Source organism: Fragaria vesca, unplaced genomic scaffold (assembly GCF_000184155.1).
Source record: "Fragaria vesca subsp. vesca unplaced genomic scaffold, FraVesHawaii_1.0 scf0513160_u, whole genome shotgun sequence".
Classification (NCBI taxonomy): Eukaryota; Viridiplantae; Streptophyta; class Magnoliopsida; order Rosales; family Rosaceae; genus Fragaria; species Fragaria vesca.
Genome location: NW_004443448.1, coordinates 1,800,603 through 1,824,617, shown reverse-complemented (window position 1 = coordinate 1,824,617; position 24,015 = coordinate 1,800,603). Strand labels below are relative to the sequence as shown.

Genomic DNA, 24,015 nt, shown 5'->3' with positions numbered 1-24,015 from the left:
GTTGTTTTGGTCTGCCAAATTGAATCTTTTTCATCTATATATCTTCAACATGTTTGTGTGCGACTTGGTTGTTTTAGTTTCTTATCATTGCAGTTTGCTTCTTCGAGTTTTATCAATCATTTTTGTTGGCATCCTTGGTGAGATTTAAGTGAACTGGTAAAAGGAAAACTGGGTAAGTTTGCTTTGCCATAGATTGGGGTTGTGATTAGATTAAGGTCCGTGTGAGGTATTGCATTTGTGCGGAGCATATGGAAAGCATGTTTGTAGTCTTTGTACAAACATAATTAACCCAGTCCACACCCAATCGAGCTATACCCAAATTCATAATCTCCCTCCACATATACAAGCATAGTGGATCCGGATGATGAGCTTCGGAATCTGCTGAAATGAGTCCGAACCCATCGCCTACGACGGGTTCGAGCCTTCGGGTTGGATGCACATTGCTCAGGGAGCTCTCAAAGTAGTTCATTGTTATATCCAAGGGTTTAATCCTTCTGGTTGGATGTCTCTGTTATATTCTTTTGGTCTTCAATTCATTGTTTCAAGTTTGATGGATTCAATGGAAATTGCAGATTTTGGGTGTTGCAGAGTGCAAGAGATGAAGGAGGAAGACGGTGAAGGGCCAAAAGAAGCGTTAACACTGTGGATGGCGTTTAAGTGTTGTTAGCTGTGCAGCATTAATTTTTTGTAATTAATATAGAGTTTGCTGATGTGGAGTCGTAGGAGCCTTAGGATATCTCATCTACGGCTGAGATAGAAAGCCAAGGATAACCAAGACCAACTAACCAGCGAAGGAGAGGATGCTAATCCCTTTCATTACCGACCGATCGGCATCATTAGTCTGCTACGTCCAAAGTAATTAGCTCAGGTATATATTGATCCGTTGCATAATATTAGGGGAAAAGCTGCTGTACCAGCATACCGTCCGGATCTGTGCCGTTCCGTAATATTAGACCCAGTTTGAAAGTTTGTTCGGTCATGTGCTATAGCTAACAAAAGAGGGCACGTACCGGAATTTCCTAGCTAACAATGTATATAAGAGGAAGAGCGGGCAGCAGTACCAAAAGTAGTTAGCATGCATGGGCGGCAACAATAAAATTTAATTTGACATGAAATGTTGAGTAGCATATTGATATGATGAAATCTGCAGGCGAGATGATCGATATGCATCATGCATGTATGATGAAAAGTGGCAAGATGATCAGCAATATCCGGGGCTAGCTCATGTCAGACTCTATTTCCAACTAGAAGTCAAGTCGATCTGTAAGTAACCCATTTCTTTTTGCTTTCGAAATGGGAACCCTTAACGATCAAGGAGAGATATATCTGGCATGGGTTCAGCAAAGGGCAGTGTTCTTCCTGAATATGTGCAATTCCAACCCCAACGAAAGTTTTCCTAATCGGCTTATGTTTTGTTTTCCTACTTGGATTAGAATTCCTAGGTCTAGCCAGCCTAGCTACTTCATCCTATTCTCTATAAATAGTTACATACCGGCTTTCCTTCGGAACAACAAACTCAACAAGTACCATTGAGGACTGCTTAGGGGGAAATCAATCAAAATTATTTATACAATACAAGAAATTTGAAGATGACGGGGAACAACGACAAATACTATAAGATCCTGGGAGTGTCTAAGAACGCTTCGCAGGACGATGTGAAAAAGGCTTACAAGAAAGCCGCCATCAAGACCCACCCTGATAAGGGCGGCGATCCCGAAAAGTTCAAAGAGTTAGGCCAAGCGTACGAGGTTCTGAGTGATCCAAAGAAACGTGAAATCTATGACCAGTTTGGAGAGGAGGGCCTCATGAATGAAGGACCTGGCGGGCATCCTCATCAACAGGACCCTTTTGATATTTTCGCTCACTTCTTTAATCGCGGCCCGAGGGAGACAAGGGAGAGAAGGGGGAAGGATGTGGCCTATCCCCTCAAGGTTTCTCTTGAAGATCTCTACAATGGCACAACCAGGAACCTTGCTGTCTCACGCAACAGGATCTGCACCAAGTGCAAGGGCAAAGGGTCAAAGGCAGGTGCTTCATCGACAACCTGCGGTGGTTGCCAAGGGAGTGGTAGGAAAGTTACTACACGCCGATTGGGCCCGAGTATGGTGCAGCAAATGCAGGAGTGTTGCAATGAGTGCAACGGCGCTGGGCGCACCCTTAGAGCCCAGGACCGCTGCCAGCAGTGCAAGGGTGAGAAAGTTGTGGCGGAGAAGAAATCATTGGAAGTTAATGTCGAGAAGGGGATGCGAAGCGGGCAGAAGATCACATTCCGCGGTGAGGCAGACGAAGCGCCTGGCACCATCACAGGAGATATTGTCATTGTTGTCCAACAGAAGGAGCACCCCAAGTTTAAGAGAGAGGGGGATGACCTAATATTTGAGCATACCTTGTCCCTAAAGGAGGCACTCTGTGGGTTCCAATTTAAGTTGAAGCATTTGGACGGCAGGCAGCTTCTGATTAAGTCTGAACCAGGACAAGTTGTCAAGCCTGATCAGCACAAGGCTATAAATGATGAAGGCATGCCGATCTACTCGAATGGATTTACGAAGGGTAAGTTGTATGTCCACTTCATTGTTGAGTTCCCAAATTCCCTGAACCCAGAGCTGTGCAAAGGACTAGAGGCTGTGCTTCCTAGCGGGTCTGGTTCGTCGCAGCTTAGTGATAAGGAACTAGATGACTGCGAGGAGACTACGCTGCATGATGTGAACATGGAGGATGAAATGCGAAGAAAGAAAGCAAAGAAGTCTCAACAGGCATATGAGGAAGAAGATAAGGAACATGAACATGTGCATGGTGGTGTGCCCCAATGCGCTCAACAATGATTCCAGTTACTTAATTTTTAGTTTGTGATGTTACTTGTCTGCTCAGTCTTAGTGTTTATCTCTGCGTTTGGTCTGTTTATGAATCTTACAATAAAAATTGTACGTAGCTTGATATGAAATTATGAATACCTTTATTTTGCAAGTTTTATCTTTATAAATCATAATCCATCCATCGAATTCACTTGCCACTTGTTAGATATTCATTTTTTAGCCGCCTACATGTTTGAGTACTGCTTTGCAAGCATTTACAGCAGAAGGCTTAGACGGCACTTTGATCTGGTCTTTTTACTACTGTGCAAGTAATTCTAGTCTACAGTATGCAATTGCAGTTGTCTATTTGGATCGGGAAAATACTAAGTATTACTAGTTTCAAATATAACAAAATTGAGAAAACATAGGATGTGAAAACTTATGCAATAGCAGCAATACTTATACCTCATCATGATTGCACTGATGACATGATTGTTGGGATCGAAAACCTCATCATTTACCCAGCATTTGCCTATACTAATGTCTGAAGCCCCAACAGAGCTGTCGCAGATCAGTTGATAGATTATTGGCCAAAGAAAAACTTGAAGGGGAAGTAGGTAAGACCCCTTCAACATAAAGAACATAATCTTTGTAAACAAATTAAGAAAGAACATATCTCAACAGTTTGTACGCAGAAAACGATAGATGCTTCATTAACCAAAGAAATTGCCAAATATCAAAGCTACTTCCATTTGGTTGTGACAGAAAGTATAAAAACAGCAACAGTTAAACATGCTTAATTATTTAATCCTGAGAAATGCTTCCTGATCAGGAAGGTATCTTATGAAGCATTTGAGTGGTTGCATAAACAGGCACCAAGAAAGGGCCTGAATTTAACCCATTTACTCAAACACTTTCCCTGCCAAATCTTCCTGTTCAGTTCACACGGTTCACAGAATATAAGGCTGTAAATACTAGACAAATATTTTTTAAGAAAAACTTCCCTGGCATGAAGCATAAGCAATTCATAAGGATCTAGAGCACATACTGACATAGATAGTGAAGTGGCACAAATATCCGATAACATGGTTCACAAATTAAAATGATGTTGCAATCGGACCAGCACATAAGCCACTAAAGTTAGGATGAAAACATAAGAGAGAAGTTCTGAACTTGCTAGGATTCTAACATAACTAGGTCCAAACCAAGGAGTGTTTCTGCTGTGCAGCTACATAACCACTGCCACCTTTTTGATTGAAGGGTCCTTGCGCCTTGCTTCTTCCAAGAGAGCCTTCTCACATTCTCTAGCTATCTTCTGACTTCCTCTGACCTCTCCAACTCCAGCTTCGGTCCAGAAGCGGATGACTAGATGGTATGTTGAGGCTATTGCCCTCATATCAGCTAACCCTTTTGCCCCAAAAATGATGTCATATACTGAAGGGGTGTCCATCACCAAAAAATCCACCACGAGTGTACGAAATCGGGGCCTTTCACCAGCTGTGACATTGAGAGTTATTTTTCCCACTGACTTGAGTTCTTCCCCCAAGTTGCCCCTCAGAGTCTCTTTCTGGGGGCTAATATCTTTCTTGCTGATCCCCAATCGCTCAAGAGTGGAAAGGTAAATGATACTGTGGGAGAAGCCTGTGGTACAGAAAATCTTGTCCAGCTTAGTGTTAGCCACCATCATGCTCACAACAAGTGCATCGTTGTGCGGGACTTCAAGTCCAATCAAGTCCTTATCCAAAAACTCTATGTCATTGCGAGAGACAGACATGATTCACCTGCTTCTTGAGTGCAAAAAAGAAAGTACCATAATCATTCATCAATATTCCATGAGATACAATACAGATCATTTAAATCAATCATAAGTCCTTCATTCCAAGTCTAAATAATAAACTCTAGGAACTTGATTGCATAGATCACTAAAACTACATAGCAACAGATCGAAGCTCTTATTCTTATAGTCGATCCATGCCAAAAGTAACAAACCTGAATCAAATTACAAATAAACACCTCATGCAGTTCACCCAACCAGAATACGAATAAAGCTTTTCTATTCAAGTTTCCAAATATTCCAATATCACAAAATTCTGTTTTCCAATTTTGCACAATCCAGCAATAAAAACCTAGCAAGGAATTTTCCTAGATTAAATCAATGAATATCAAAACTTAGCTTATATAAACCCGAGATTCCTATCAAAACTTATCTTATACAAACCCTAGATTCCTAGAACATGCAAAATCGGCCTAGTTAGTGTCCCTAAATCAAGTACCGGATACATGCACTCAAGCAAAACAGGCATCAACTTATATAATTAGGTGCAGATTAAAAGAAGAAAATAAAGTAAAACGAAGATCAAAGTAGTGCTCATATATACGAAAGCAGAGTGATGAGTTTCAAAACCTTTGGGGTCTCGATCGAGCTTGCTTGGTATGGAGGAGGGGATTTTGGTTCTGAGGAAACCCTAGTGTGCCGTTCTGCGGATCTCTGCTGAAGTGAGTGTGGTGGTTTATATAGGATATGGGGGGCTCAGGGGAAACCCTAAAATTTGGCACAAGCGGAGACCATGGAACGACGCCGGACACCGTACGGAGAAGGTGTTGGAATACAAGACAAATTATTCAGGGTTTAATGCAGCTCTGGCTATCAGATCGGTGTATAGTCCTTTGTAAATAATGCAGAATCGTAAGCTTTGAGGAGGGAAATTATTTGGGCCGGTTCGCACCAAAATGTATGTATTTGGGCCGGTTCGGGTAGTACTTTAAGACTTGAGACTTGATTCACTTTTCTTATTTGGTCATTTGGGTGAGTTCTACTAGGGTTAAGGTGGTAATGATTTATGATTTGGTTCACCATTTGAGATAAGAATTGAATTATAAGGGTGAAAAGAATTTTGAGATAAAAATTGAAAAATTGTCTCGTATCTTTCATATGATGATTCTGCTAAGGTGTTTATGTCAGAATCAGATATCAGCTTTGATGAGCTAGTTTAATCTGATACCGATCAATGGTTGTGACCTTTGCACGCTCCCTATCTCCCGAAAGCAAGTTTAGAAGGATGAGAATATGAACTTGAACTCAGGGTCGATATGCGTACTTTCATTTGTACTTTAGTCTGGTAAGAAATTATCTATTGCCTTTACAAATATAACGGACCAAGACTTGCATTTTTCTCCCTCTTTTTCTATGACTTACCAAATATAGGTAATAGATGTGTACATAGAATGTGAGAATTTTTTTCTTTTCTCAATCTGTGGTGGGCATATCCAAACAACAAAGCTCCATGATTTTGAGAACCCAGAAATGACAAACAGTGAATGCGACCTCCAGGTAAGAGATAATGCTGGGATTTGGAGCTATGCAACCAGACTCTTCTGCAATTTCAGTAAGGACAATTAGGCTATTCGGTTACACACTATAATTGCCTCAAAGCACACAATATATCCAAAGGCTATAATCCCAACTGGGATTTGACATAGACCTCAATGTTCTCAGCTCTCCTACCTCTAGATAGAATTGAAAGGCAAGTGGGATTCTTTAGGACCCTCATACGATGTGTGGCCATGTTCAATACACCCCTCCTACTACCATATGCTTGATACTTCAATATTTTGTTTATGGAGATTGCCCAAATGGGGTACTGTACTAAATTAAGCAGATACACTAACTAGTTACTAACTTACTACACCATCCTCCACTAACACTTTTGATTCATTCAACAGTGGTATAAATGATTCTATTTACTTCACTAAGAGAAAGGATAACAAGCGAATCTCATAGTACACTAAATAATGGGAACTTTCCTCAATTCATTCAAAGTGATTCGTACCTAATCGGTTTCGATGCCACACTCGTCCTTCAATGAACCAGATCAATGCTCATTAGCTCTTCGGGTAAGTTTTACTTGTTTTAAGAAGGTAATAATTTGTTCACTATAGTTTATTAGTATCATCATCTCAATAAAGATATGCAGCTAGATAATGCAGGTTTAAGTAGGAAGACATTGAAATATTACAGCCTGATTAAGCGGGGATTAGTAGTTTAAACCCAAAAGCAAACTAGTTGATGATATACAAGAGCAAAAAAGCAACACAATGTTTTCACTTTAGCTCCATCTTCATATGGGATGTCCTCGTCTGTCGGTTCTTTAGCTCCTTTTTTCCTTCTCTTTGCCTTATTTTTCTTCCTAACTTTCTCTTTTTTTATGTGCGTAAATCTTTCTCATTGCTGTTTCGATGATCTATGGCCTTTTGAGTGTGCATCGTCCTCTAGTTCTTGGTTGTCACTAACTGCATCACACGTGTTTGATTTTATTGAAATTATGGCTTCTCCTCTCTTCCCCAAGTCTCAACCAAAATACACTGTTTGTTGATTGATCATTGCAATATCTTCTCTTTAAGCCAAGCAATGGCAAAAACCTAGGTTGATCCAAGGAGACAGTTCGATTCTCTTTTCATCCAGTCGTTACAATTTGAAAACTTACCTCGATAGCTAATAGATTAAGCTCAAAAATGAAGATAAGCGATATCGGCATATTGAGGAGAATATTTCGAATATGTGAAGGCAATCGTCACGTTAATTATGGTTACCTAAGAAGAGTTTGGCAACTCTTTATTTCTTGCTTTCTTTATTTTAAGAGAAATTTTATATACACATCTCAAATAACTTAATACACATCACTTTCTCAATAGACCATTTATTTAATTTCTCATTTGAATATTTTAATAAATACACAACCCAAAGTACTTAAAATACCCTTAATCTAAAAATCTATGAAATATCATATTATGTGATCGACTATATTAACACTAGTATTATTGTATAATTAGTATATATTTATATAAATTAACATTCTATAGATGTTCATATCTATTTCTTGTGTTAGTTCTTGAGAATCCTTAAAATTCATTGTTCATTTCAAATTATTAAACATGAAAATGATAAACAAGATGAAATATACATATCTGAATAGTGTGTTTGAGTAAAAAGAAAAATATGTGAAATATAACGAAATAGGTGTTCATATGCATAACAATTACATCGTTTGACACTTTGACACTCTAAACTTGGAAATTATGAATATTTAAGGACAAAAAAGAAATTAATTGATTATCCAAATTTCCTTGCAAATTTTATGTTTACTTTAATAGTTTCCCTAAATAAGTTCTCGATCTTAAAAATTTAATTTGTTCTAATTCACTTTATAAGTTTCCAAAAATAAGTTTTCGTTTTTAATATTTTAATTTGGTTTTTATTTCACATTATTAGTTTCCAAATATAAGTTTGTTTTTAATATTTAAATTGTATTACACATACCTCTTTTAGTCATGTAACATACAAATCAAATTTGATTTGAAATAGAACAAGGTAAATGTTCGAATTCTTAAAAAAGGTAAATGTTCGACAAAATATCTTAAAGAGATTTTCGTAAAAATAGTAAACTGTATATGAAAACATGTTGAACTTTAGACATTTTATTCAAAATATTTAAATTTTCAATGTCAGCTTATCTTGTTGACCAAGCTAATCACGAAAACACAAGCATTGGTGGATTCAAGATTGGAGGTTGATGTGAAGAAAATCACCCACTAATATATGTTTTATACTCGAGTGTTTAGTAACTCAATTTGTTTCGTTCTTTCTTTATATATATAGTCTGAAGATTAAATGTTCACCACATGTTCGATTAAATATCTTTGAGAAACTGAAGGCAGACAACTGTTTGCATTTTTCTTTCTCTCTCGAAGAAGCATAGGATTCTGTCCTGGAAACACTACTGCAACTAAATGCTTCACCAGACACATAACTGCAAGAGACCACTCTAGCAATCTAGCCAATTTCAAAACATAGTCAAGTCAAGGTAAAAATAATACAGTCTAGCCAAACAAGAACTTCCATCCATGACCATCTCTATGATTTTTCATCAATCATGACTGCACTACATGACTATATATTATGTCCATATATACACACAAACCCTGAATTCCTGGTACAAAGATTCCCCATACTGTGTCATACTGCACATGCTTGGTTAAGTTCAAGTTCTTGTCCGCCGACCCTAGCAAAATGGGTAAATTTGTTTACTGTCAGTCATTTACCTGGGTAATTTACTATCAGTCATTTACTCATTTACCTTGGTTAATCATCGTGCTGGTAAAGTGAGGGCTTCAACTGTGAAAGAGAGAAGCAGAAAAGAGTCAGAAATGGTCAAAAGGTGAACAACGTTGCTAGGCCATGGTCGAAGATCACAAAGCCAAAAGTCTAGCTAGTTCCATCTCCACACTGATATACATAGTCGCACATTCTTTTGCTTTTTTCTTCTTTTCACGAAGAAAAATGTCACTCATTGTGTAAGCATTCACTTCGCATAGTCTTCGCTTGTACACTTTCATACATGTAGGTTTTCACGGTGGACTAAGAGCAACTTCAGTGGACTCTCTATTTTAGCTTTTAGTTATTTTAAAGAGCATGTTTAGCTTTTTTGAATGTTTTAAGAGGTCCAGCAGACTAGCCAACTTGACCTATTATGACTTTTAGCTATTTCGCTAGCTATGTTTAGCTAGGGAGATGACTGATGAGGCTAGTTATAATTTAATACATTCCTTATAAGATATTTTATGTGATATATAAATATATTTAAATTAGTTAATTTCTATTTGAAGAATAATGTTGATGTAATGCTAGCTAAAATAGAGAGTATTAATGCAGCCACATTTCTAAAACGGCTGCATCTAATTTGATTAAAATTTAACTTAAAAATGGTTAACATTATTAAAGATGCTCTAATATGTTTTTTTTTCTTTTTAACTTAGACGCCGCTATGTAGTGTTTAACAATACATAGATACGGTTTTGCTCCGGTTGTCATAAAATTAGAACAAAACCACACTGATAAGCGTACTCAATCATCTTTGACCTGCCATTAATTTATTTCTTTGACATCTACCGAAAAAACGAAGTAATCCTCAATCCTACACTTAAATTTTACATGTCTATTTTTTCAGGTTGAGCATTAGTATCGGGACTCAAAACGTCAAGTCGGGGAGAATGAGTGTGGGAAATGGGAAGCATGGGTGATGCTGGAGAGGAGAACTATCGACGAACAGATGAAGATAACTTAATAGCTGGAAATGGAAATTGATGTGACCGGCTTTGACATGGATAAAGGGATATACCAAATCAATCACGAAGCTACTAAATCTTATTAACCAAAACAAGAGGAAGAGCTTTGACGATTAAGCTAATCTTGTTGTCTCACTCTTACTGCAGTTATACCAATCAGCACACATTGTTGTCTCACTTTAAAAGGGAGACGCTTGGGCCTATACACTGATGATGTCGATGTAGTAAGATTGGCAATTTAGGTGACAACTCCCATCTATAGATATCAATACATGACATGCTGCCAAGGGACAATAATCTCGAGTTTGTAATAGCTAGGATTATGATTTTCTATGAAGACAAAGGTAGAGTTGAAACACAATTTCATACAATGACACAACTAACTCTTAACACATATTATAATTTCATGTATCTTTGTAAGTATCATAACAAATAACTTAAAGACAATACATATGTACCATTACAACATTACTTAAGTATTAACCATTTATAAAATGCGACGAAGATTGACTTTCTAATTGTAAAATGTCACATTCTGATGAACTGTAAAACGTGCGACTATCGTACATTATTTTGGTAAACTGACAATTTGATGTAATGTGTCAGTTTTATATACAATAATATCGTCCTCATATCAAATAAGGGGGTAGTTAAATGTTGTGTAACTAAGGTGTTGAGAATCACGATGTATGAAATTCTAACTATGTGGTTTTTGGTTTCACGTGATTGGTGAGATTGATTCGAGCTGTTAGAATCATGGTTTCTCATTAGATGAAGAACCGTGGCTGACAACTTTGTCTGAGTGGGTATGATGTTGTATCTCGTTAATAGTATTTAGGGTCATTTAATCAAATTTGTGAGAACCATCAGGCTAAAATGTGATACAATACGTTCGTCTTCATTGTTAAGTTGAAGTGATTTTTAAGAACAATTATCCACTAACAATCATTATTCTTGAAGATATGATATCCGTATGGTTCATGATTTTACAAGTTTGAGTGTGACAAGAGCTTATGCTAGATCTTTTACGCCTTTCTTTTCATTATCAGGGCTTTTCATCTTACTTACTCATGTACTTTATTATTTCTATGAGACTCTTGTTGTCACACCATTAAACTAAACATCACAAAACATATTATGCAACTCTAATTAATACAACTTATGTTAAACTTACACAGACCGATATTCAACTCAATTATCATTTAATCGTCACACCACTCAATGATACGTTACGGTGCATGTAATATGGCTCATTTTATTATATCTTTGGTTAATCTTACAAAATAAGTCCACCTGAAAATTTAATTTGAATATCCGTAAACCATGGATCCGTTAAACTTAAAGAATAAAACATCCGTAAACTATAGATCCGTTAAACTTAAAGAATAAAACTGTCTTAATATTCAACTCAAACATCTATAAAATCATGTTATGTTAAACTTATACGGTATGAATATCTTGATATCTATTTTGAATGATAAGGGATTGATGCAATCAGTCCTACTGGTCATCATAATCTAGCCGGTCTTGCTTGAACTCCAATGCTGTACTTGAAAGTGTGGTCAGCCGGATAATCAATCGGAGTAGCCATTTAGGACCACCCTAGTGGTCCATGGTCCAGCTGATTTAGGCACTTGAGAAAAGGGATAGATCATTTTCCTTATTTTCCCCTTAATTTCTTTAGTTTACAGATCTGAAAAATTATAAGAAAGAGAAAGGAGAGGCAATTTCGTTGTCAGCCATTTTATTGGTTAAAATATAATTTCATCATAATTAAAAAATAAAATTCGAAACTCCAGTTTTGTGTGTCGGGCATGATTATATGGAGGGAAATTTAATCCTCGGGCCCCACTCCGTGAAGTGCTTAGAGCGTGCGTGCCAGAAGCATCTCTCCCACTCCCACGCTCCCCACTCCGCGCGTAGAAAGCAATCCTCCGAAGTGAACAAAACCGTCTGTGATGTCTTCTCCACGCGCCGATCGGGACGCGTCGATACGAACGGTCGTCCTCGTTTCTCGTACCCTGTAAAGTTACGGAGACTCTCTCTCACAGAAGCTGATCGACGGCCTTTAGACACGATGCAGTCATGACTTAACTCCCGAAACGACGTAGTTTCACCTGCGGTTAATTAATCTGCGAGTTAAAATAAAAAGCTAGGAGATAGATTAAATAAAGAGGTAGAAATTAGAAAAGGAAAAAAAGAAAAGGAAAGTGAAAGAAAAGAGAGAGAGAGAAGGGTTTGGGAAGAGAGGAGAGTAAGAGGAGAGAAGGGGGTGTTGTGTGTGCCGGTTGCTATTATTCTTGTTCGCATTTATCAAAGAGGACTGTGTCTGTCTTACTGTCTCACAACATTTTCAGGTTAATCAAAACACCTAAATCGATCCCACACACACTCAATTCCCAAGGGCCTTGAGCTAAATCAAACCCCCCAAAAAAGAAAGAAAAAAAAGTTTCATCTTCTTCTCTCTCTCTCTTTGTGGTGTGTTTCTTTCTTCTCTGTGCTGGTTTCTAGGGTTTTGGAGCCGGAATAAAAGTAGTGGAGAAATTTCAGTGATTGAAGTAGGTCTGGTTTGAATGGGGTGAAGTTGATGCAGCTGGTTAAAAAGGTGAGGATCTCCGGGGAGGTAGATGGAGCATTGGTGTGAGGCTGATTGACGGTTGGGGATAAATCAAAGGTGTTTGAAAATGCATTTTGCAAAGCTAGATGATTCTCCCATGTTCCGCAAGCAGGTGAGTAGATTTCTTCTTTTCCAATTAGATTGCTTTGGTTTGCCTTTATGTTATGTTTGCTGGATTAGAGTGTTTGTTTTTGATTTGAAAGACAGCAGTGAAATGTTATAAGTAATGAATCAAATATTTATACCGATTGCTGATTGCTTTTAGATTATTTCGATAGAGGGTATAATAAATTGGAAGTATTGCATTCCCTGTTGTGTGCAAGACTGAATTTTTATAGCATTCGAAAACATGTGCCTCAAATTTTATAGATATGCTTATGTTCTGCGCGGAGTTCGTACGACTCACACTCATTATGTCAATGTAGAGGTTTTTATATAGTCCCCCCCTTCCCATTCTTATCATATGTACTTTGTGTCACATGTGATATAGTTGTAATGGTTATTCAATGAAAGGAGAATTTGTTATAGACGGAGGAAGTTTGTTAACAGATATTTGTTATTACACATTGTTTCCAGTTATAAACTGTACAGGAATTCTGCAGTCCTTGATTGCTTCTTTTGTTGTCGTAAGCAGATACAGGGCATGGAGGATAGTGCCGAGTCATTGAGGGAGAGAAGTTTAAAGTTTTACAAAGGATGTCGAAAATACACGTATGTCTACTTGTTTGTGATATCTCTGCATCCTTTTCATTTCTTTTTATCCTTTGCGGTATGGGAGCTGTTGCCAGACTATACATTTGAGTTTAAGTGGGAAGTACTTACATTTCCTTGCTTGCAGTGAAGGTCTTGGGGAAGCTTACGATGGGGACATTGCTTTTGCTAGTGCCCTAGAGATGTTTGGTGGGGGGCATAATGATCCAATTAGTGTGGCTTTTGGAGGTAAGCTGACTTGTTAGCATCTTAAGTAACTTGATTGATTATTTTATAAGATGCTCATTCACATACACACACTTCATTTCATTGAAGCGTATTACACATTGACTTTTATTGATTGAACTTCTGTTCTATCCTTTAGGCCCTGTTATGACCAAATTTACTATCGCATTGAGAGAAATTGGGACATACAAGGAAGTTCTTCGGTCCCAGGTAATAACTTTAATGTATCGGTAATATACATGTCAAATCCTTCCTGAAAGCTAATCATTTTCGGATTCCTGTGTTTTTTCTGATCACAATCTTTCGGGTGCAGTTCCAGAAAATGAATTAAATCAAGTTGAAATGCTTGCTTCATATATTGGACTTGCAACGAATGCCCTTTTAAGGGATCAACATCATTTTTATGTTTCAAACCTTTTGCCTTTGATCGCTTACTTAGATTTTGACAGGAACTAAACTTAATTCATGTTATGTTACTTATATAGCGGCTTGTGTTATATTATTGGTGCATTCCGTAGTCCTTCCATACCTTAAATGTTTTTCATGCCCCTCCTTGTTTATTTTCAATAAAAGAAGTGTTGCTCCTCTTGTTCCATTCCCTGTGTTAGTTACTCTGTTTGATGGATTGTTTTAATTCAAGTCCTGAGTTATCTTGTATGACTTGTTTGTCTTTCTTCTTCTTCCAGGTTGAGCATATGCTAAATGACAGACTGTTACAATTTGTGAATTTTGATTTGCATGAGGTCAAGGTTCGTGCAAATTTTCTGTATAACCAATCTTTGTCTATCTTCATATTTTGTTATATCATCCGTGCCTTGCTGTTGAATGTATTCTCATTGTGCAGGAAGCACGGAAACGATTTGACAAGGCTAGCCTTCTTTATGACCAGGTGTGTGGTTCTTGTCATGAACTAATTTACCTCCTTTCTTGTGTAATATCCCTGTCTAGAAGGAGCTTTTTCTTGTTTTTCAAAATTTTAATTTGGCATGAGCAGTTGTAGAAGAAAATAGTCAACATTCACATGAGTGTGGGATCTCCAACAATTGTTGAATACATTCTTTTAACCTCTTAATGCTCTGATAAAGTCTGAGGTATACCTATGAGTACTAATCCATTTAGGCCTACTGTAAGATAGTTCACGAGGCTGGTTAACATTCCGCAGAAATCCACCAGTAACATTTGTGTTTTTGTGCGATCAGATATCAGACCTCTGGTGACATTGTTTATTGATGGATATAATGGGAATTCTACATACCTTGATACAGAAGTACAAGTCTGCAACAATGGCCTATGGTTTTAAGAATGACATGTTATAGATGTTGCTGCTATAGTTAGATTAGCAATATGAGATTAATGTAGAGTACTTGGTATGTAGTTTGATGCTTATATTACTGCAGGCTCGCGAGAAATTTCTCTCACTAAGAAAAGGAACAAGGAATGATGTAGCCACCATGGTAGAAGAGGTACTATGAACTGATAGTTTTAATCTGTATTCCTCTATAGTATTAGAAATTCTTCATTATTCAGCATCTAAAACGAATAACAAATATTCCAGGAGCTTCATAATGCAAGGTCTACATTTGAGCAAGCTCGCTTTAGTCTTGTAAGTACTTGATGTTCCTGTTGTCTTGGGAATCAATGATTCCATGGATTGCGACCTTATGAGGAATATTTTATCTACAGGTGACTGCTCTTTCTAATGTTGAAGCAAAAAAGAGGTTTGAATTTCTGGAAGCGGTCAGTGGGACGATGGATGCCCATCTTCGTTACTTCAAACAGGTGTGGATTGAAGGCAGGTTTTGTCATATTCACATGTTTTCTACTAGTACTGTCGTCCTGAAGCCTTTTTCCATGTGTAGGGTTACGAGTTGTTGCATCAAATGGAACCCTATATTAATCAGGTTTGTTGGACATATGTGTGTATGTTGTGTCAAATTTGAATGCTCTTCTGTTTGCAATGAGAATCAATGAAAATTGGGATTTGTATTATCTCTCAGGTCTTAACTTATGCTCAACAGTCAAGAGAAAGATCCAACTATGAACAGGCAGCTCTTAATGAAAGGATGCAAGATTACAAAAGACAAGTCGATAGAGAGAGCAGGTGGTCGTCCAATGGTTCTAATGGGTCTCCTAATGGAGATGGGATACAAGCTATTGGCAGAAGTTCGCATAAAATGATAGATGCCGTTATGCAATCTGCTGCAAAGGGAAAGGTTTATGCACTGCCCTTCTTGATTAGTTTCATATCAGTTTTATTTATTTAGTTTTTCATCTGTACATTGAATATAATAAGAAAATCTAACAATTATCATTGATCAGGTTCAAACCATCAGGCAAGGTTATCTCTCAAAGAGGTCCTCAAACTTGAGAGGTGACTGGAAAAGAAGATTTTTTGTTCTTGATAGCCGAGGAATGCTCTATTACTATCGGAAACAAATTAGCAAATCATCTGTAAGTCATTTGCTCAAGAAATAATTTCGAGGTAGATGGGCTGAAGTTTTTCCTGGGCTTGATATTAATATTAAATTTTGGTTTGTTTTGTCTCTACCTTTTAGGGCTCTGGTAGTCAACATTCTGGTCAGAGGAATAGTTCCGAGCTTGGTTCTGGACTGTTGAGTCGGTGGCTATCTTCTCATTATCATGGTGGAGTGCATGATGAGAAATCTGTTGCACATCACACAGTAAATCTGCTTACATCAACAATCAAAGTTGACGCTGACCAGTCAGACCTCAGATTTTGTTTCAGAATCATTTCACCAACAAAGAACTATACCTTGCAGGTTCGATTCACTTTAACTGGCCTTTACGGATTTAGACATGATTTTTATATGGTTTTTAACTAATGTTTTGATTGTGATTCTGGCTGTAAGGTGAATAATCGATGGTTATTGTAGTTCCTGCAATGATATTTATTTATGCTTGTCAGTGCAGGCAGAGAGTGCACTTGATCAAATGGATTGGATTGAAAAGATAACCGGGGTTATTGCATCATTACTGAGTTCTCAGGCTCCTGAGAGGGTAATTATTCTGAAGTTTCTACATAATCAAATATGTGGCCATTGATTTCATGGTCGTGTTGATGATTTTGATTCAATTGTGTTTCAGTTTCTGCCTGCTAGTCCCATGGGAAGTCATCGTCGGTCTGCTAGTGAGAGTAGTTCGTTTGAGAGTTCTGATTTTGATCACACTGGAGTTGAAGAACTTGCATCGGACAGGAGCCTAAATAATGCTGACCACCGCCAATTAAGAAGTTCGCAACAGCAACGGTCATCTTTAAGAAGTGAGAAGACAATTGACACTCTTCGGCGAGTTTGTGGGAATGATAAATGTGCTGATTGTGGTGCCCCTGAGCCAGATTGGGCATCATTAAATCTTGGCGTTCTTGTTTGCATCGAATGTTCTGGGGTTCATCGTAATCTTGGTGTTCATATCTCAAAGGTTAATCGCACAATTTTCCCTTTCATGATCTTGGGCATGCTCTCTTTAAACATTGTTTTGTCATTTGCTTATCAAATAACTAAAATGTTGTGTGTGCTCTTGTTGCATGATTAGTTATGCATAGTTGGGAATTTAAAGAACCCTTCCTTGTAAAACAATTAGTAATTTGGTTTGATATTGACATATTTAGATGAAAATTAGATTTCATCTAAATATGGCTTTGAAGTTAGAATGGAGTGCAAACGTTCAGGTGGCATGTTAAAATACATTATTCATTATGTATACACATAGACTTGGTAAAAGAAAACTATGTTAGGTTGGAAATAAATGATTTTGTGAGAGGGATCTGTATAACATGGTAGAGAGTCCTGACTTGATGATTTTTGTTTACAACTGGGTAAAGTGGGCATGGTAATCATTTTTATGACTGTCCTTTGGAAAACAGAGATACAGACTGGTTGCTTATCTGGGAACTTGTTCTTGGTGTTTTTTACTGCAGGTAAGGTCTCTAACACTGGATGTCAAAGTATGGGAGCCTTCTGTCATTAATTTGTTCCAGTCATTGGGTAATGCCTTTGCAAACTCTGTCTGGGAGGAACTTTTGCAATCAAGAAGTGCTTTTCAGCTTGATCTTATAGCCACAGGGTAGGGATTCTCCTTTACAGTTCTTGCAAGTAATCTTATATAACTCTTCTTTACTTGACAATTGTAAACACTCACTTTATTCTTCATGTTCAGGTCACACAAGTCTGATAAAACACAGCTAGTTTTTATCAGCAAACCCAATCAGACTGATTCAATACCGGTGAAGGAGAAATTCATTCATGCAAAGGTACGTCCTCCAACTTAATCATGCTTCTTTCTCGATAGTGGATGACTTCAGACCATAAGCAATCACTGGCATCTTTGCTTTACCTCCTATGTTGAAAAGTTCAGACTCCTTTAGAACTACTGACTTATATGGGCGCTTTATTTTGATCATAGTACGCAGACAAGCTTTTCGTCAGGAGGCCAAAGGATGCACAATATACTCATATAGTGGCACAACAAATTTGGGAGGGCGTTCGTGCAAATGACAAGAAAGCTGTATATCGTCACATTGTTAATTCTGAACCAGATGTGAATGCAGTGTATGAGCAAGCCTCTTGTGGCTCTTCCTTGACCCTTGCAAAAGTAATGCTGATGCAAGAGCAGACTAGCCATGAACAAAGCTCTAGCTGCATAGCTGGGGATTCATTGGAGAGGTCTTCTGGTAGCTCTTCGAACTTGAGTGTTACCAGTGAAGTTCAGGGTATGGAGGATCTAGATGGGTGCACCCTTCTTCACCTTGCTTGTGAAACTGCAGACATTGGTATGCTTGAACTGCTCCTACAATATGGAGCAAATGTAAATGCGACTGATTCAAGAGGCCAAACACCACTCGACCGATGTATTCTCAAGGGCAGAACCACATTTGCAAAATTGCTCCTTACAAGGTGCCTATATTTACAAAGCAAATTTTATTGTTCATTTATACCATTTGTGTACATTACCCAGTTCTTATGTTTCTTGTTTAGTTAACAATTTTCTTTAGAATGCTGTGTTTATACCTCTTATTTATGATTTGCTACTGAGGGTTTCACTCCATTTAACAGGGGAGCGGATCCACGAGCACTAAATGGGGAAGGTAAAACCCCTCTTGAGCTGGCAGTGGAGTCAAACTTTGATGATGGCGAGGTCCTTTCTATATTATCGGACTCCCGTGGATAAGTAATCAAATTAGGAACCACCCAAATGGAAACTACATTGATGCTGAATGGTCCCATCGAATGAAACAGAGGTATTGCATTTGTATAATTATAGTTCATAAACTTGAGAGATGGTTCTCCTTTGTATGAAATGTTAGTGTTTTATGGGTGTCTAGAGTGGTAGGATGGCATGCCTGCCCTATGGGCAATGAGAGCATACTTGAAAATGGTAAGGGCATACTTGAAAATGGTTGTCAAGGGTTGGAAATTAAGATGGCTCTGGTTGTCTGAGTGGAAAGCCTCCGGTAGCTTTCAGGCAAGGGGCCTGTAATGGTGTTGTCTTTTGTTTGTTCAGTTTTCTGCTTCCTTTGTGATTTAGTTTAGGCCTTTGTGTATTTGTACATTATTTGTTTTAGTGAAGCTTTTTCCTTTTTTTCTTTTTCCTGGCTGTGTTTGAATGCACAAACGATCAACTCTGTCTACCATTTTTTTAATTTTGGTATTCTTCATCACGTTTGCACAATCGAAGAGAAAAATCACTGTTCATATACAAGGCAAAGGAATTCAATTCTGAAGTCCTACCAACTGCGAACTAGACAACAAAATGAATCAATGAAATGTCTGCAGTGACATCTCTGCCAAGTCAAGATGTGAATCCTGTGATGTTACGTTCTTGGCTTATCATTCAAATGTAGCAAGCAGACTATCGCGTGGTTGGTATGCTTTGTTTCCCTGCAAGTCAAATGGTACTCTCTTTCGGCAATTTGTTTTCAAAATTGGGAAGATGGTGATGGTGATAGTGATAGTGTTAGTCTTCACTCACTTGCTAAAAATGAGTTTGTTCTCTCATTCATCGAAAATTATACAGCGCACCCGTCCATCTCCGCCGTCCATTTTGAAAAAGTCAAAAGTTAGCGTCAAATGGACGGCGGAGATGGACGGGTGCGCTGAATACGCTCTCCTCATTCATGGACAAAAAAACGGAAGCTATGAATCTCTCCATATGGAATTGGTGCTTTCTGAAATCGATCATAACACTTCTAAACTATCTAGTTATAATCTTATCTATCTGAGTCACTGTGATAGCATTTGACAAAAACAATTACAAGTGCTCTATAGCGATTTTTTATGTACTAGGATGTGCTTGTGCTTCCTAAAAGGCACTTCGCATACTTTTGCACAAATGAATCCCGACACAGAATGCTCGAAATTTCTAAAAACATTGTACAATTGAAAGCAAAGACAACTTGCTCGAAGGGAGTAGATTCAACTTGCACAAGGATCAGCAATACGAGAAATTCGTAGGTAGGAGGACATGCGTACAATTCACGTGGTAAGTCCTGGGCAATCATGTGTGTGCATTTTAATCATATATCAAAACAACTCGGTGTTTAAAATGAGCTTTTCAACACGTCAATAGTCTATACAAAAGAAAAAACACAAAAATTTTAGAGAATTCGTTTTTTTTCTTTTTTATAAAAGAAATAAATTACAAACAAAAACATTTAAAACATAAGTTAAGAAAATCAAAGCGAAAAACATTTTGAGCAGCAGATGGTAGTGTATCAATCCAACTGGCAGTTCCAACATGGTGACCAAAATTGACGCGACAAAGTTTTCTTCTCTCCAGATATGAGTGTAGCTGATTGAAGTGAAATGGTTAGCCAAAACTTGAATATCATGAGCTAGAGTGAACAGCTTCCTAAGACATTTTGAAGAATTCGTTGGGTACTTGGGTTTATAGTTCATATTTTGAATAGTAATTTAGGGTTTTTATTGTTGAAATAGGATCCTATAGCAATGGGTGAAAAACCTTGGTCACACCTCACACGTGCACGCGTGTTAGGTCTTTCACTGGTCTCGAGTATTAGATAACCATGGAGGGAACCCAGCAAACCTGTAAAAAGATTATTCCATTTCCACTTATCAATTTCTTAACCCCCCAATATCCATTCAACAAAACCAGAATAAATTCCTACATTGGTTCTCTCTCCACGGCCACGATCTCTTCCCGCACCCCAAAACCAACGGTGGGATGTCGACTCCTCCCTCTCCTTGTCTCGCACGCAGTTCGATGTTTCGCTTTCGGCCTCGTGATAGCGACACTGTGCCAACGTGGCAACTGGGCCCCACTTCAGTACGGGGCTCTGGTAGTGTCCCAAAGGCGGGAAGCCCAGTTCTCACTTCTCATGCGAGAGAGAGTAAAAACAACAGAGGAGAGAGACAGAGAGTGTGTTCGTTTGTGTTTAGGGATTTTTCATTTTTTGTTTGTCTGTATTTCGAACAATAATAGTGTGGGTTTAAGACCTCGGCGAGTTTTGGAGCTTTACTCTCCTTTTTCTTTCTTAGTTTTGGCGACCATTTTTGGTTTTTGGTACTTGGTATTTTTGTTGATATGGTGAAAGAGTGAGAAAGAACGAGTGTAGATGATGATGGGTTTTTTGGAGATGCGAATAGGTGACGAAATATGATTCTTTTCCAGAAAAAAAAATTCCATTTTTGTGTGATATTCCCTTATTTCAAGTCTCCCTTGAAGCTTCTGTCTCTCATGGGTTCTCTCTGCACTTTTAAGCACTTGTGGATTGGTTTGCATTTTCTGCGCCTCCTAGGCTAAAGCCTTGAAAGAACCAACCCCAAAGATTTCCCCTTTTTTTGTCTAAGAGAGAAAAGTTGAGAGCTTTAGTGGTGGTGGTGTTCATTTTCATCTGGGTTTTATTTGTGTAGAGCTTCAAGCTCTATAACATGTGGGTTTTAGTTTAGCTTTTAGTGAAGTTGCTTACTTTTGAGAGATTTTTGGCTTTTGTTTTTGACTCCAAATGGGTAGAGGAACAAGTACTTCTAATTTGAAGTGTAGAGTCACAAGCCTGCTTCTGCTTCTGCTTTTGCTAGTCTTGTTCTGCTCAACTGTTCAGTGCCAAGAAACTGAGCCTCCATCGCCGTCGAAGCACCCTCGCTCCAAGAACAACAACCTTGAAAGAATCCTACTTAGTCTTGTGCTGGGAGTATTGACTGGACTCATATTAGCCCTCATCTCAGCTTTCATAGTCCGCTGCTTTGTTCGCTACATTAGCAGAGCCCCAATTCTCAAGGGCCCTGTGATTTTCTCCCCCAAAATCGCTCCGAAAACGCTCCAATTGGCACTGGCCAATGAGAACCAGCTGCTTGGTTCCAGCCCCATTGGGAAGTACTACAGGACTGTGCTTGACAATGGCCTCATTATTGCGGTGAAGCAGCTGGAGCCCTTTTCGGAGTGTGGCTCCCCCAAGGCGCAGAGCAAGTCGGCCAAGAGAAGGATACAGCAGGAGCTGGAAGTGCTTGCTGGCCTCAGACATAGGCATTTGATGAGCTTGAGGGCTTATGTTCGCGAGCACGATAGGTTCTCTTTGGTTTATGATTTTGTGCCCAATGGGAGCCTGGAGGATGCTATGAATAGAGTTAGGGAGAATCAGCTGCAGCTCAGCTGGGAGGTTCGGCTTCGGATTGCAGTTGGGGTGATTAAGGGGCTTCAGTATCTTCATGCATATGTGCCTCAGATTATGCATCACAATTTGAAGCCGAGAAATGTTATGTTGGATGCTGAATTTGAACCGAGGTTGGGTGATTATGGGTTGGCTAAGCTCACTCCCCATTTGGATGGGGCATTATCTGGTTACACTGCTCCAGAGTGTTTCCAGAATGACAGGTACACTCTTCGAACTCTGAATGTCCCAAAGTTGGTAATTTTAATGTTCTCTACAATTCCTGTGCAAATTTGTTCCGTGTGCTGATATATCTATGCGATAGTAGTAATTGGGGTTTAGGACTGGAGATATAAGTCTTTCTGATAACATGTGTCCCTATCTCCCACCAGGTTCTTTGCTTTTAGAATACTTGCAAGAGTTTGGTATTCCACTTCTCACAATGTTGATGGGAGGTTGAAGTTAGGGGATAAATTTAGATAGCTCAGGATTGAAACCCCTCTTACTTTTACGTGCTTTATGTTTGTTGTACTTTGTGCTGGAGAACAGACTGCTATCTTCTGATAAATATTTTTCTCAATAAGTCAATATCAATTGCATAACTTCAGGTTCACAATGAATTTTATAATTTGTGAGGATTCTAGGCCTTCTAAAACTTGGGGCTGTGGTTTGTTTGTAGCAGTTTATCATGCTATGTAAGAGCTTAGCTGCTTTGCAACTTTCATCATACTACATTTATGAACTTCCTGGGTTTTAGTGTGCTAAATTGCTAATTATGAAGGAACATTCCTCTTCTTAATGAAGATTTACCCATTGATAGTTGGATGGAGAAACCAATTAAATTGAGGCGTTCTCTATTGAATCAGATATGCTCTTTTACTGAAGTCGTGTATATTCTATTTCAACAGGTACACTGATAAGAGTGACATTTTCAGTTTTGGGATGATATTGGGAGTTTTATTAACTGGTAGAGACCCAACTGATCCCTTCTTTGGGGAAACATCTAGTGGAGGAAGTTTAGGACGGTGGTTGCGGCACTTGCAGCATGCAGGGGAGGCAAAGGAAGCATTAGATAAGAGCCTTATTGGGGAAGAAGGAGAGGAAGACGAAATGCTAATGGCGGTGAGAATTGCTGTCGTATGCTTATCAGATGTGCCAGCAGAAAGACCCTCAAGTGATGAACTTGTTCACATGCTAACCCAACTGCACAGTTTTTAAAGCAAATGTAAGTACTTCAATTGAAGCTCCTGTTTCTGAAGATTTTGGGGGAATTAGACTCCAGAAATATTTGCTTCAGGTTTTGGTCCGAAATCTGCACATTTCTTTTAGAAATTGTATGCTTCCTGGTGTAGCATGTGTATATTAGCTGTGAGTGAAGAAGCTGCAAGTCAGTCGAGGACACTTTCAACTTTAGATTAAGAATGACCAAATGAACCCATGTGGGACGCTTCTCCATTATTGTGTTTTCACCTCCTAATGATGGTAGGGTTTATCCGGTGGCTTTTTCCGGACAAAACTTTTCAAATCCGGGCCCTTTTAACCCGAGATTAGATGATTCACCACACTTCTGCCGCAGTCACCATTACTCTGTGTAGATGCACAACTTCTAAAGCATAGCATCCAGCTTCTTATGTTTCTAACTGCTTCATTTTTCATCACTAGCTATGACTTCCACACGAGCATCTCAGTTCTTTTGATAACCCTCTACTTATGTGATTCATAATCATCTTTGCAAATCTCTTTTTCACTTTCTTGCTGTGATCCTCATGATTCTGTTGTGGAAGGCAGTATTAATATAGTTTGTCTTTGCCTAAAGTATCGTCAAATGAATCAAACGCTACATGTGACTGTACCAGGAAAAGTCTGGAGGGAAAAGTATGTGGTGGCCCTGGTAATTGAGGAACCAGGCAGCTCATGCCTCTGGG

The 24,015-nt window shown here is 38.5% G+C and overlaps 3 protein-coding genes across 3 annotated transcripts; 2 read left to right on the top strand and 1 right to left on the bottom strand.

Annotated features, from left to right (window-relative positions):
* Nucleotides 1-1,559: 1,559 nt before the first annotated feature.
* On the top strand, nt 1,560-2,822 carry LOC101302131 (dnaJ protein homolog). Its single transcript, XM_004310088.1, has one exon. The coding sequence runs from the start codon at nt 1,590-1,592 to the stop codon at nt 2,820-2,822; it is 1,233 nt and encodes a 410-aa protein (XP_004310136.1). The 5' UTR covers nt 1,560-1,589.
* Nucleotides 2,823-4,020: 1,198 nt separating this feature from the next.
* LOC101315117 lies at nt 4,021-5,301 on the bottom strand. The gene is made up of 2 exons (XM_004310197.1): nt 5,197-5,301; nt 4,021-4,573 (listed from the first exon to the last, which is right to left on the bottom strand). Exon 2 carries the CDS (start codon nt 4,564-4,566, stop codon nt 4,021-4,023), a length of 546 nt encoding a protein of 181 aa, XP_004310245.1. The 5' UTR covers nt 4,567-4,573; nt 5,197-5,301.
* Nucleotides 5,302-12,180: 6,879 nt separating this feature from the next.
* LOC101314822 (ADP-ribosylation factor GTPase-activating protein AGD3-like) lies at nt 12,181-23,542 on the top strand. Its single transcript, XM_004310196.1, has 21 exons — nt 12,181-12,643; nt 13,166-13,242; nt 13,370-13,470; nt 13,607-13,677; nt 14,154-14,216; nt 14,312-14,356; nt 14,865-14,930; nt 15,023-15,070; nt 15,151-15,246; nt 15,327-15,368; nt 15,465-15,680; nt 15,787-15,918; nt 16,023-16,247; nt 16,399-16,485; nt 16,573-16,905; nt 17,405-17,550; nt 17,644-17,737; nt 17,890-18,380; nt 18,540-18,646; nt 21,522-22,314; nt 22,999-23,542. The coding sequence occupies exons 1-21, from the start codon at nt 12,599-12,601 to the stop codon at nt 23,306-23,308; spliced, it is 3,588 nt and encodes a 1,195-aa protein (XP_004310244.1). The 5' UTR covers nt 12,181-12,598; the 3' UTR covers nt 23,309-23,542.
* Nucleotides 23,543-24,015: the final 473 nt, after the last annotated feature.

Coding starts and splice junctions, on each gene's coding strand:
- LOC101315117 (XM_004310197.1), bottom strand. CDS start 4,566: ATGTCTGTCTCTCGCAATGACATAGAGTTTTTGGATAAGGACTTGATT.
- LOC101302131 (XM_004310088.1), top strand. CDS start 1,590: ATGACGGGGAACAACGACAAATACTATAAGATCCTGGGAGTGTCTAAG.
- LOC101314822 (XM_004310196.1), top strand. CDS start 12,599: ATGCATTTTGCAAAGCTAGATGATTCTCCCATGTTCCGCAAGCAG. Junction 15,247..15,326: donor ATCTTCGTTACTTCAAACAG/GTGTGGATTGAA, acceptor TTCCATGTGTAG/GGTTACGAGTTGTTGCATCA. Junction 16,906..17,404: donor TTGGTGTTCATATCTCAAAG/GTTAATCGCACA, acceptor TTTTTACTGCAG/GTAAGGTCTCTAACACTGGA.